This window comes from Oncorhynchus mykiss, chromosome 13, assembly GCF_057628025.1.
Source record: "Oncorhynchus mykiss isolate SJ-2025 chromosome 13, ASM5762802v1, whole genome shotgun sequence".
NCBI classification, from domain to species: Eukaryota; Metazoa; Chordata; class Actinopteri; order Salmoniformes; family Salmonidae; genus Oncorhynchus; species Oncorhynchus mykiss.
Window position 1 is genome coordinate 82,908,871 of NC_143034.1, and position 13,411 is coordinate 82,922,281.

Below are 13,411 nucleotides of genomic sequence, written 5' to 3' on the forward strand. Positions count from 1 at the left end.
CTCTCCTCTCCTCTCCTCTCCTCTCCTCACCCTCTCCTCACCCTCTCCTCCTCTCCTCTCCTCTCATCTCATCTCCTCTCCTCACCCTCTCCTCACCCTCTTCTCCTCTCCTCTCCTCTCATTTCATCCCCTCTCCTCTCCTCTCCTCTCCTCTCCTCTCCTCACCCTCTCCCTCTCTACTCCCCTCTCCCTCTCCTCTCCCCTGTCTCCTCTCGTCTCTCCTCTCGCCTCTCCTCTCCTCTCCTCTCCTCTCCCCTCTCTCCTCTCCTCGCTCCTCTCTCTCCTCTCTCCTCTCCCCTCTCCCCTCTCTCCTCTCCTCTCTCCTCTCTCCTCTCCTCTCCCCTCTCTCCTCTCCTCTCTCCTCTCTCCTCTCCTCTCCTCTCCCATCTCTCCTCTCCCCTCTCTCCTCTCCTCTCCTCTCCTCTCCCCTCTCTCCTCTCCCCTCCCCTCTCTCCTCTCTCCTCTCCAGGTTTAAGTTGTTATCGCAGGAGGAAGGAGAGTACTTCAACGTCCCAGTTCCTCCTGAGGGCGAGGAGGGGAACGAGGAGCTACGGCAGAAGTTTGAGGTGTGTGTGTGTTAGTTCCTCCTGAGAGCGAGGAGGGCAGAAGTTTGAGGTGTGTGTGTTAGTTCCTCCTGAGAGCGAGGAGGGCAACGAGGAGCTACGGCAGAAGTTTGAGGTGTGTGCGTTTGTGTGTCAGGGTGTGTGTGTGTTTCAGGGTCTGTGTGTGTGTTTGTGTGTTAGGGTGTTTGTGTATCAGTGTGTGTGTGTTAGGTAGTGTGTTTTTGTGTGTCAGGGTGTTTGTGTATCAGGGTGTGTGTGTTAGGTAGTGTGTGTTTGTGTGTCAGGGTGTTTGTCAGACACTCTCTCTGGGTGAGCTCTTAGCGGTTGGCAGGCAGACTTACCATGCGATCTGGCAGGCTGAGGAGACTGTGTGTATGTGTGGTCAGCCAGCTCTCTTGGTAAGCCTCACTCATTAACACATTTGGCAGGGTAGATAGCACCACTCTGTCTCTCTCCTCCTCTTCTCCTCCATCCCGCTCTCCTCTCCTCTCCTCTCCACCACCTCCTCCTCTCCCCTCTCTCTGTCTCTCTCTCTCCCAACACCACCCCGTCCTCCTCTCCCCTCTCTCTCTCTCTCTCTCTCCCAACACCACCCCGTCCTCCTCTCCCCTCTCTCTCTATCTCTCCCTCTCCCCTCTCTCTGTCTCTCTCTCTCCCAACACCACCCCGTCCTCCTCTCCCCTCTCTCTATCTCTCCCCCTCCTCATCTCCCCTCTCTCTCTATCTCTCCCTCTCCCCTCTCTCTGTCTCTCTCTCTCCCAACACCACCCCGTCCTCCTCTCCCCTCTCTCTGTCTCTCTCTCTCCCAACACCACCCCGTCCTCCTCTCCCCTCTCTCTCTATCTCTCCCCCTCCTCCTCTCCCCTCTCTGTCTCTCTCTCTCCCAACACCACCCCGTCCTCCTCTCCCCTCTCTCTCTATCTCTTCCCCTCCTCCTCTCCCCTCTCTCTATCTCTCCCCCTCCTCCTCTCCCCTCTCTCTGTCTCTCTCTCTCCCAACACCACCCCGTCCTCCTCTCCATCTCTCCCCCTCCTCCTCTCCCCTCTCTCTATCTCTCTCCCCTCCTCCTCTCCCCTCTCTCTCTATCTCTCCCCCTCCTCCTCTCCCCTCTCTCTCTATCTCTCCCCTCCTCCTCTCCCCTCTCTCTCTATCTCTCCCCCTCCTCCTCTCCCCTCTCTCTCTATCTCTCCCCCTCCTCCTCTCCCCTCTCTCTATCTCTCCCCCTCCTCCTCTCCCCTCTCTCTGTCTCTCTCTCTCCCAACACCACCCGGTCCTCCTCTCCCCTCTCTCTCTATCTCTCCCCCTCCTCCTCTCCCCTCTCTCTATCTCTCCCCCTCCTCCTCTCCCCTTTCTCTCTATCTCTCCCCTCCCCCTCTCCCCTCTCTCCCCTCTCTCTGTCTCTCTCTCTCCCAACACCACCCCCTCCTCCTCTCCCCTCTCTCTATCTCTCCCCCTCCTCCTCTCCCCTCTCTCTGTCTCTCTCTCTCCCAACACCACCCCGTCCTCCTCTCCCCTCTCTCTGTCTCTCTCTCTCCCAACACCACCCCGTCCTCCTCTCCCCTCTCTCTATCTCTCCCCCTCCTCCTCTCTCCTCTCTCTCTATCTCTCCCCCTCCTCCTCTCCCCTCTCTCTGTCTCTCTCTCTCCCAACACCACCCCGTCCTCCTCTCCCCTCTCTCTCTATCTCTCCCCCTCCTCCTCTCCCCTCTCTCCCCTCTCTCTGTCTCTCTCTCTCCCAACACCACCCCGTCCTCCTCTCCCCTCTCTCTCTATCTCTCCCCCTCCTCCTCTCCCCTCTCTCCCCTCTCTCTGTCTCTCTCTCTCCCAACACCACCCCGTCCTCCTCTCCCCTCTCTCTGTCTCTCTCTCTCCCAACACCACCCCGTCCTCCTCTCCCCTCTCTCTGTCTCTCTCTCTCCCAACACCACCCCCTCTCTCTGTCTCTCTCTCTCCCAACACCACCCCCTCCTCCTCTCCCCTCTCTCTCTATCTCTCCCCCTCCTCCTCTCCCCTCTCTCCCCTCTCTCTGTCTCTCTCTCTCCCAACACCACCCCATCCTCCTCTCCCCTCTCTCTGTCTCTCTCTCTACTTTTGTCTCGTCAGTATTCAAGGTCACAGTGAAGCCGTTTCTACAGACACTCACAGAGACGCTGTCTCTAGGGGCAAGATATCACACACACACACACACACACACACACACACAACACACACACACACAAACTACCTCTAGGGCCAAGCTATCTGAGGAGAGTAGTGTGAAATCTGGAGGAGAGAGGGAGAGAGAGAAAAGTAGAGAGAGAGAGAGAGACAGACAGACAGACAAGGCATGTAACATATCTCTCTCTCTCTCTGTCTCTCTCTCTCTGTCTCTCTCTCTCTCTCTCTCTCTGTCTCTCTCTCTCTGTCTCTCTCTCTCTTTCTGTCTCTCTCTCTCTGTCTCTCTCTCTCTATCTCTCTGTCTCTCTCTCTGTCTTTCTCTCTATCTCTTTCTCTGTCTCTCTCTTTCTCTCTCTGTCTCTCTCTCTCTCTCTCTCTCTCTCTCTCTCTCTCTCTGTGTCTCTCTCTGTCTCTCTCTCTGTCTCTCTCTCTCTCTTTCTCTCTCTCCCTCTCGTTATTGAACTGTCTTTTTTTGGACACTGTGGATACCTCCGTGTCCTGTCCCGCTCTGATGACGTCATTAATAATGTCACTTCCTGTTCCCTGGTACAGAGGGCTAAGATTGGTCCGAGCACCAAGAACACAGAAGGCTCGGCCTCCAAGTTCGACTCCAACGGGAACAGAGACCGCATGAAGCTGTCGGACTTTAACTTCCTGATCGTGTTGGGCAAGGGTAGCTTCGGCAAGGTACAAGAAGGAGTGCTACTACAACTTCCCTCTCATCCTCTCCCTCTCATCCTTTCCCTCTCATCCTCTCCCTCTCATCCTCTCCCTCTCATCCTCTCCCTCTCATCCTCTTTCTCTCATCCTCTCCCTCTCATCCTCTCCCTCTCATCCTCTTCCTCTCATCCTCTTCCTCTCATCCTTTCCCTCTCATCCTTTCCTTCTCATCCTTTCCTTCTCATCCTTTCCTTCTCATCCTTTCCTTCTCATCCTCTTCCTCTCATCCTCTTCCTCTCATCCTTTCCCTCTCATCCTCTTCCTCTCATCCTTTCCCTCTCATCCTTTCCCTCTCATCCTCTCCCTCTCATCCTCTCCCTCTCATCCTCTTCCTCTCATCCTTTCCTTCTCATCATTTCCTGCTCATCCTCTCCCTCTCATCCTCTCCCTCTCATCCTCTCCCTCTCATCCTGTGTGTGTGTGTGTGTGTGTGTGTGTGTGTGTGTGCGTGCGCGCATGCGTGCGTGTGCTTGTGTCTGAATGAGAATTGGAAAGCAGGTAATCTCTCTGACATGGACTGATATTCCTTAGAGAGAGAGGGAGAAGGAGGGAGGGAGCGAGCGAGAGATAGAGAGAGACAGGGATGAGGAAGAGAGACAGGGATGAGGAAGAGGTAGAGAGACAGGAAGAAAGATGAGGAAGAGAGACAGGGATGAGGAAGATGAGGAAGAGGTAGAGAAACAGAGAAAAGGGGAGGGATAGAGAGAGAGAGAGATGAGGAAGAGAGACAGGGAGAAAGGGAGGGATATAGAGAGAGAGATGAGGAAGAGGTAGAGAGACAGGGATGAGGAAGAGGAAGAGGAAGAGGTTTTGAGAGAGAGATGAGGAAGAGAGACAGGGATGAGGAAGATGAGGAAGAGGTAGAGAAACAGAGAGAAGGGGAGGGATAGAGAGAGAGAGAGAGAGAGAGATGAGGAAGAGAGACAGGGAGAAAGGGAGGGATATAGAGAGAGAGATGAGGAAGAGAGACAGGGAGAAAGGGAGGGATATAGAGAGAAAGATGAGGAAGAGGTAGAGAGACAGGGATGAGGAAGAGGAAGAGGTTTTGAGAGAGAGATGAGGAAGAGAGACAGGAGGACAGCATTGTCTAAGAAGTAGAGTCTAGCTCTGTTCTGTTCTGCTGCCAGCTGTTCCCATGGCAACAGGCATTCAGAGAGATATGGATACTACAGACCTGGTCATTACTGCAGTTGGAACACACACACACACACACAGAGACACACACACACAGACACACACACAGAGAGACACCTTTCTTAGTTTCAATATTGATGTGTAGTTACCCCAAGAAACTCTCTATGGTATGCTTATAGACTCTAAAAGCTGTTATGAACTCCCTATGGCATGCTTATAGACTCTAAAAGCTGTTATGAACTCCCTATGACATGCTTATAGCTTTCTAAAGCTGTTATGAACTCCCTATGACATGCTTATAGACTCTAAAAGCTGTTATGAACTCCCTATGACATGCTTATAGCTTTCTAAAGCTGTTATGAACTCCCTATGACATGCTTATAGCTTTCTAAAGCTGTTATGAACTCCCTATGACATGCTTATAGCTTTCTAAAGCTGTTATGAACTCCCTATGACATGCTTATAGCTTTATAAAGCTGTTATGAACTCCTCTATGACATGCTTATAGCTTTATAAAGCTGTTATGAACTCCCTATGACATCATAGCTTTATAAAGCTGTTATGAACTCCCTATGACATGCTTATAGCTTTCTAAAGCTGTTATGAACTCCCTATGACATCATAGCTTTATAAAGCTGTTATGAACTCCCTATGACATGCTTATAGCTTTATAAAGCTGTTATGAACTCCCTATGACATCATAGCTTTATAAAGCTGTTATGAACTCCCTATGACATGCTTATAGCTTTCTAAAACTGTTATGAACTCCTCTATGACATCATAGCTTTATAAAGCTGTTATGAACTCATGGCATGCTTATAGCTTATCCCATATAAAAAGGGATGGAGAGAGAGAAGAGAGAGAAAGGGATGGAGAGAGAAGAGAGAGAAAGGGATGGAGAGAGAAGAGAGAGAAAGGGATGGAGAGATAAAGGGATGGAGAGAGGGAAAGGGATGGAGAGAGAGAAGAGAGAGAAAGGGATGGAGAGAGAGAAGAGAGGGAAAGGGATGGAGAGAGAGAGAGAGGAGAGAGAAAGGGATGGAGAGAGAGGAGAGAGAAAGGGATGGAGAGAGAGGAGAGAGAAAGGGATGGAGAGAGAGGAGAGAGAAAGGGATGGAGAGAGAGGAGAGAGAAGGGGATGGAGAGAGAAAGGTATGGGGAGAGAGACAGGGATGGAGAGAGAGAAAGGCATGAATAGAGTGTGATAGAGGAGGTCTTGGAACAGATGGTGTCCTCTCTGCATTTACATAGTTACCCTGTCACCTTATGGACACACACACACACACACACACACACACACACACACACACACACACACACACACACACACACACACACACAGTGAAATATAAGGTTTCCTCCAGGGTCCTTCTCGGTTCCAAGAGGTTTGTGTCTGACCTTGGAGGGGAAAGTCTGAGCAGAACCACACACAGGTCTCTGAGTTCCGTGGCTGAGTTGTCATGGCCACGATGTGTTCTTGGCCTCGGTCCATCGCCACGGAAACAGAACCCGATGACGATCAGTGTGAATCTTCCATCCCTGTGTGTGTGTGTTTGTCCTAGAGGTGTGATTGTGAACAGATGTTTCCCCAGATTTCTTGATTATAGAGAATATGTTTCTGAATTGCTTGACTGCTGCCAATCTCTCTCTCCCTTCCCCTCTCCCTCCCCTCCTCTCCCTCTCCCTCTTCTCTCTCCCCCTAGCCCTCTCCCTCCCCTTCTCCCCCTCTCCCCCTCCTCCCTCCTCTCTCTCCCCCTCTCCCCCTCCTCCCTCTCCCCTTCCTCCCTCCTCCCTCTCCCCCTCCTCCCTCCCCCTCCTCTCTCTCTCCCCTTCCCTCCCCTTCTCCCCCTCCCACTCTCTCTCCCCCTCTCTCTCTCCCTTCCTCCCTCTCCCTCCCTCCCTCCCCTCCCTCCTCTCTCCCCCTCCCTCCCCTTCTCTCGCTCCCCTTATCCCCCTCTCCCCCTCTCCCTCTTTCTCTCCCTCCTCTCTCCCCCTCTCCCTCCTCCCTCTCTAAAGATGTCTACCTCCTCCCTCTCTAGGTGATGCTAGCAGAACATAAGGACAGAGAGGAGCTGTACGCCGTAAAGATGTCTCCCTCCTCTCTCTCTAGGTGATGCTAGCAGAACATAAGGACAGAGAGGAGCTGTACGCCGTAAAGATGTCTCCCTCCTCTCTCTCTAGTTGATGCTAGCAGAACATAAGGACAGAGAGGCGCTGTACGCTGTAAAGATGTCTCCCTCCTCTCTCTCTCTAGGTGATGCTAGCAGAACATAAGGACAGAGAGGAGCTGTACGCCGTAAAGATGTCTCCCTCCTCTCTCTCTCTAGGTGATGCTAGCAGAACATAAGGACAGAGAGGAGCTGTACGCCGTAAAGATGTCTCCCTCCTCTCTCTCTCTAGGTGATGCTAGCAGAACATAAGGACAGAGAGGAGCTGTACGCCGTAAAGATGTCTCCCTCCTCTCTCTCTCTCTCTAGGTGATGCTAGCAGAACATAAGGACAGAGAGGAGCTGTACGCCGTAAAGATGTCTCCCTCCTCTCTCTCTAGGTGATGCTAGCTGAACATAAGGACAGAGAGGAGCTGTACGCCGTAAAGATGTCTCCCTCCTCTCTCTCTCTAGGTGATGCTAGCAGAACATAAGGACAGAGAGGAGCTGTACGCCGTAAAGATGTCTCCCTCCTCTCTCTCTAGGTGATGCTAGCAGAACATAAGGACAGAGAGGCGCTGTACGCCGTAAAGATGTCTCCCTCCTCTCTCTCTAGGTGATGCTAGCAGAACATAAGGACAGAGAGGCGCTGTACGCTGTAAAGATGTCTCCCTCCTCTCTCTCTCTAGGTGATGCTAGCAGAACATAAGGACAGAGAGGAGCTGTACGCCGTAAAGATGTCTCCCTCCTCTCTCTCTCTAGGTGATGCTAGCAGAACATAAGGACAGAGAGGAGCTGTACGCCGTAAAGATGTCTCCCTCCTCTCTCTCTAGGTGATGCTAGCAGAACATAAGGACAGAGAGGCGCTGTACGCTGTAAAGATGTCTCCCTCCTCTCTCTCTCTAGGTGATGCTAGCAGAACATAAGGAGAGAGAGGAGCTGTACGCCGTAAAGATGTCTCCCTCCTCTCTCTCTCTAGGTGATGCTAGCAGAACATAAGGACAGAGAGGAGCTGTACGCCGTAAAGATGTCTCCCTCCTCTCTCTCTAGGTGATGCTAGCAGAACATAAGGACAGAGAGGAGCTGTACGCCGTAAAGATGTCTCCCTCCTATCTCTCTAGGTGATGCTAGCAGAACATAAGGACAGAGAGGAGCTGTACGCCGTAAAGATGTCTACCTCCTCTCTCTCTAGGTGATGCTAGCAGAACATAAGGACAGAGAGGCGCTGTACGCCGTAAAGATGTCTCCCTCCTCTCTCCCCCTCTCCCTCCTCCCTCTCTAAAGATGTCTCCCTCCTCTCTCTCTAGGTGATGCTAGCAGAACATAAGGACAGAGAGGAGCTGTACGCCGTAAAGATCCTGAAGAAGGACGTGGTCATTCAGGATGATGATGTGGAGTGCACCATGGTGGAGAAGAGGGTCCTGGCCCTGTCCGGGAAACCTCCCTTCCTCACACAGCTCCACTCCTGCTTCCAGACCATGGTAAACACACACACACACACACTGTGATGACTTGATGTGTTGGTGATGTGACTGAGTCAGTCTGTGATGACTTGATGTGTTGTGACTGAGTCAGTCTCTGATGACTTGATGTGTTGGTGTTGTGACTGAGTCAGTCTGTGATGACTTGATGTGTTGTGACTGAGTCAGTCTCTGATGACTTGATGTGTTGGTGTTGTGACTGAGTCAGTCTGTGATGACTTGATGTGACTGAGTCAGTCTGTGATGACTTGATGTGTTGGTGATGTGACTGAGTCAGTCTGTGATGACTTGATGTGTTGGTGATGTGACTGAGTCAGTAGGTGATAACTTGATGTGTTGGTGATGTGACTGAGTCAGTCTGTGATGACTTGATGTGTTGGTGATGTGACTGAGTCAGTAGGTGATGACTTGATGTGTTGGTGATGTGACTGAGTCAGTCTGTGATGACTTGATGTGTTGGTGATGTGACTGAGTCAGTCTGTGATGACTTGATGTGTTGGTGATGTGACTGAGTCAGTCTATGATGTGTTGGTGTTGTGACTGAGTCAGTCTGTGATGACTTGATGTGATTGAGTCAGTCTGTGATGACTTGATGTGTTGGTGATTTGACTTAGTCAGTCTGTGATGACTTGATGTGTTGGTGATGTGACTGAGTCAGTAGGTGATGACTTGATGTGACTGAGTCAGTCTGTGATGACTTGATGTGTTGGTGATGGGACTGAGTCAGTTTGTGATGACTTGATGTGACTGAGTCAGTCTGTGATGACTTGATGTGTTGGTGATGTGACTGAGTCAGTAGGTGATGACTTGATGTGTTGGTGATGTGACTGAGTCAGTCTGTGATGACTTGATGTGTTGGTGATGTGACTGAGTCAGTCTGTGATGACTTGATGTGTTGTGACTGAGTCAGTCTGTGATGACTTGATGTGTTGGTGATGTGACTGAGTCAGTCTGTGATGACTTGATGTGTTGTGACTGAGTCAGTCTGTGATGACTTGATGTGTTGGTGATGTGACTGAGTCAGTCTGTGATGACTTGATGTGTTGGTGATGTGACTGAGTCAGTAGGTGGTGACTTGATGTGTTGGTGATGTGACTGAGTCAGTCTGTGATGACTTGATGTGTTGTGACTGAGTCAGTCTGTGATGACTTGATGTGTTGTGACTGAGTCAGTCTGTGATGACTATGTGTTGGTGATGTGACTGAGTCAGTAGATGATGACTTGATGTGTTGGTGATGTGACTGAGTCAGTCTGTGATGACTTGATGTGTTGGTGATGTGACTGAGTCAGTAGGTGATGACTTGATGTGTTGGTGATGTGACTGAGTCAGTCTGTGATGACTCTATGTGTTGGTGATGTGACTGAGTCAGTAGGTGATGACTTGATGTGTTGGTGATGTGACTGAGTCAGTCTGTGATGACTTGATGTGTTGTGACTGAGTCAGTCTGTGATGACTTGATGTGTTGGTGATGTGACTGAGTCAGTCTGTGATGACTTGATGTGTTGTGACTGAGTCAGTCTGTGATGACTTGATGTGTTGGTGATGTGACTGAGTCAGTCTGTGATGACTTGATGTGTTGGTGTTGTGACTGAGTCAGTAGGTGATGACTTGATGTGTTGTGACTGAGTCAGTCTGTGATGACTTGATGTGTTGTCACTGAGTCAGTATGTGTTTAACCCTTATGTTACCAGGTAAATTGACTGAGAACACATTCTCATTTACAGCAACGATAGTTACAGGGGAGAGGAGGGGGATGAATGAGCCAATTGGAAGCTGGGGATGATTAGCTGACCATTATGGTATGAGGGTTTGAGATGAACATTTCCTGTCCAAATGATCTATTTTATTGTCTCTCTCCCTCTCTTTCTCCCTCCCTCCCCCCTCTCTCCCTCTCTCTATCTCTCTCTCTCTGTCTATCTCTCTCCTCCCTCCCTCCCTCCCTCCCTCCCTCCCTCCCTCCCTCCCTCCCTCCCTCCCTCCCTCCCTCCCTCTCTTTCTCTCTCTCTCTCTCTCTCTCTCTCTCTCTCCCTCTCTCCCTCTCTTTCTCTCTCTCTCTCTCTCTCTCTCTCTCTCTCTCCCCTCTCTCCCTCTCTTTCTCTCTCTCTCTCTCTCTCCCCTCTCTCCCTCTCTCTCTCTCTCTCCCTCTCTTTCTCTCTCTCCTCCCTCCCTCCCTCTCTCCCTCCCTCCCTCCCTCCCTCCCTCCCTCCCTCTCTTTCTCTCTCTCTCTCTCTCTCCCCCTCTCTCCCTCCCTCCCTCCCTCCCTCCCTCTCCCTCCTTCTCCCTCCCTCCCTCCCTCTTTCTCTCGCTCTCTCTCCCCCCTCTCTCTCTCTCTCCAGGACAGGTTATATTTTGTGATGGAGTATATCAACGGAGGAGACCTCATGTATCAGATCCAGCATGTCGGCAAGTTCAAGGAACCTCACGCTGTGTGAGTAAACACACACACACACACACACACACACCACACACACACACACACACACACACCACACACACACCACACACACATTAATATCTAATAATATTTAATATCTAATAATATATAATAACATCTCATATCTAATAACATCTAATATCTAATTATATCTAATATCTGTCTAATAATGTCTAATATCAAAAATATAAAAGTATAATATCTAATCATAACTAATATCTAATCATATCTAATACTATCTAATGTCTAATAATATCTAATATCTCATATCTAATATCTAATAATATCTAATAACATCAAAAATATCTAATAATATGTAAAAAAAATATATATATTTCTAATAATATCTAATAGTTTTTTTTTTCACCTTTTATTTAACCAGGTTGGCCAGTTGAGAACAAGTTCTCATTTACAACTGTGACCCAGACCAAAATAAGGGCATAGCAGTGTGACACAAACAACAACACAGAGTTACACATAAAAACGTACAGTCAATAACACAATAGAAAAGTCTATATACAGTGTGTGGATTGAGGTGAGGAGGTAAGGCAATAAATAGTCCATAGTAGCAAAGTAATTACAATTTAGCAGATTAACACTGGAGTGATAGATGAGCAGATGATGATGTGCAGGTAGAAATACTGGTATGCAAAAGAGCAGGAAAGTAAATTGAAACAATATGGGGATGAGGTAGTTGGAGGGGCTATTTACAGATGGGCTATTTACAGATGGGCTGTGTACAGCTGCAGTGATCAGTAAGCTGCTCAGATAGATGATGTTTAAAGTTAGTGAGGGAGATATAAGTCTCCAACTTCAACGATTTTTTGCAATTCGTTCCAGTCATTGGCAGCAGAGAACTTGAAGGAAAGGTGGCCAAAGGAGGTGTTGGTTTGTGGATGACCAGTTAAATATGCTGGAGCGCGTGCTACGGGTGGGTGTTGCTATGGTGACCAGTGAGCTGAGATAAGGGGGAGCTTTACCTAGCATAGACTTATAGATGACCTGGAGCCAGTGGGTCTGGCGACGAATACTGTATGTAGCGAGGACAAGCCAACGAGAGCATACAGGTCGCAGTGGTGGGTTGTATATGGGGCTTTGGTGATAAAACGGATGGCACTGTGATAGACTGCATCCAATTTGCTGAGTAGAGTGTTGGAGGCTATTTTGTAAATTACATCGCCGAAGTCAAGGATCGGTAGGATAGTCAGTTTTACGAGGGTATGTTTGGCAGCATGAGTGAAGGAGGCTTTGTTGCGAAATAGGAAGCCGATTCTAGTTTTAATTTTGGATTGGCGATGTTTAATGTGAGTCTGGAAGGAGAGTTTACAGTCTAACCAGACATCTAGGTATTTGTAGTTCACATATTCTAAGTCAGAACCGACCAGAGTAGTGATGCTAGTCGGGAGGGGCGGGTGCGGGCAGCAATCGGTTGAATAGCATGCATTTAGTTTTTACTAGCATTTAAGAGCAGCTGGAGGCCACGGAATGAGTGTTATTTGGAGTTTTTTTAAGTGTCCAAAGAAGGGCCAGAAGTATACAGAATGGTGTCGTCTGTGTAGAGGTGGATCAGAGAATCACCAGCAGGAAGAGCGACATCATTGATGTATACAGAGAAAAGAGTCGGCCCGAGAATTGAACCCTGTGGCACCCCCATAGTGACTGCCAGAGGTCCGGACAACAAGCCCTCCGATTTGACACACTGAACTCTGTCTGAGAAGTAGTTGGTAAACCAGGCGAGGCAATCATTTGAGAAACCAAGGCTGTTGAGTCTGCTGATAAGAATACGGTGATTGACAGAGTCGAAAGCCTTGGCCAGGTCGATGAAGACGGCTGCACAGTATTGTCTTTTATTGATGGTGGTTATGATATCGTTTAGTACCTTGAGCGGAGGTCTCTTGTACAGGTGACTAGGTATCCCCCTTTTGGCTGGGGGTGAGTGGGGTGGGGGGGTCTCTTGATGAAGCTTCACGTCTTTCTCAGTCACTGTTTCGAGTCGATGTCCTGGATGGGCGGGGGCACGGTCCCAGTGATGTCCTGGATGGGCGGGGGCACGGTCCCAGTGATGTACTGGGGGCCTCGTCACCACCCGATGGAGGGCCTCGCGGTCGTGGACGGAGCGATTCCTATACCAGGCCGTGATGTAACCGGTCAGGACGCTCTCGATGGTGCAACAGTAGTATTTGGAGATGACCCGGGGCGGTGTGCCAAATTTTCTTCAGTCGCTTTAGGAAGTAGAGACGTTGTTGCGCCCTCTTGATGTTGTTGATGAATGTCGAGTCCTCTGTGATGTGGGAATGCCGAAGAACTCTAAAACCCGTGTCTCTCTCTCTCTCTAATACAGTGACGTTGATGTGGATCACGGCATGTTCCCTCCCTCCCGCTTCCTGAAATCAACTATCAAACTCCTTTTGTTTTGCCGTCGTCGAGGGTAGAGGTTGTTGTCACGACGACAACACAAGGCCAGTTCACTTACCTGCCCTCCTTATAGGTTGACTCGTCGTCGTTGGTTATCAGGTTCCTTACCACCGCGGTGTCGGCAGCAAACTTGATGATGGTTGTCGGTGCGAAGCCACGCGGTCGTTGCTGAACAGGGTCCTTCCTGTCAGGAAGTGCAGGATCCAGTTGCAGAGGGGTGATGTCCAGGGACCCAGGGCTCTGAGCTCGGTGTCGACCTCGGATGGGAACAGTAGTGTTGAATGCTTTGAACTGTTGTCCATGAACGGCATTGTCACGTAGGTGTTCCTCTTGGCCAGATGTGTTTTTCGGCCGTGTGAC

At 49.9% G+C, this 13,411-nt stretch overlaps 1 protein-coding gene across 2 annotated transcripts in view; it reads left to right on the forward strand.

Moving 5' to 3' along the window:
• The window catches only part of prkcbb (protein kinase C, beta b), a 155,254-nt gene that overhangs the window by 83,191 nt on the left and 58,652 nt on the right, over positions 1 to 13,411 (forward strand). For both annotated transcript variants that reach the window (XM_090194502.1, XM_090194503.1), the window contains exons 8-11: positions 470 to 566; positions 3,272 to 3,406; positions 8,028 to 8,201; positions 10,539 to 10,630. In XM_090194502.1, the coding sequence (XP_090050628.1) occupies positions 470 to 566; positions 3,272 to 3,406; positions 8,028 to 8,201; positions 10,539 to 10,630 (498 nt within the window). The remainder of the gene's footprint in view (positions 1 to 469; positions 567 to 3,271; positions 3,407 to 8,027; positions 8,202 to 10,538; positions 10,631 to 13,411) is intronic.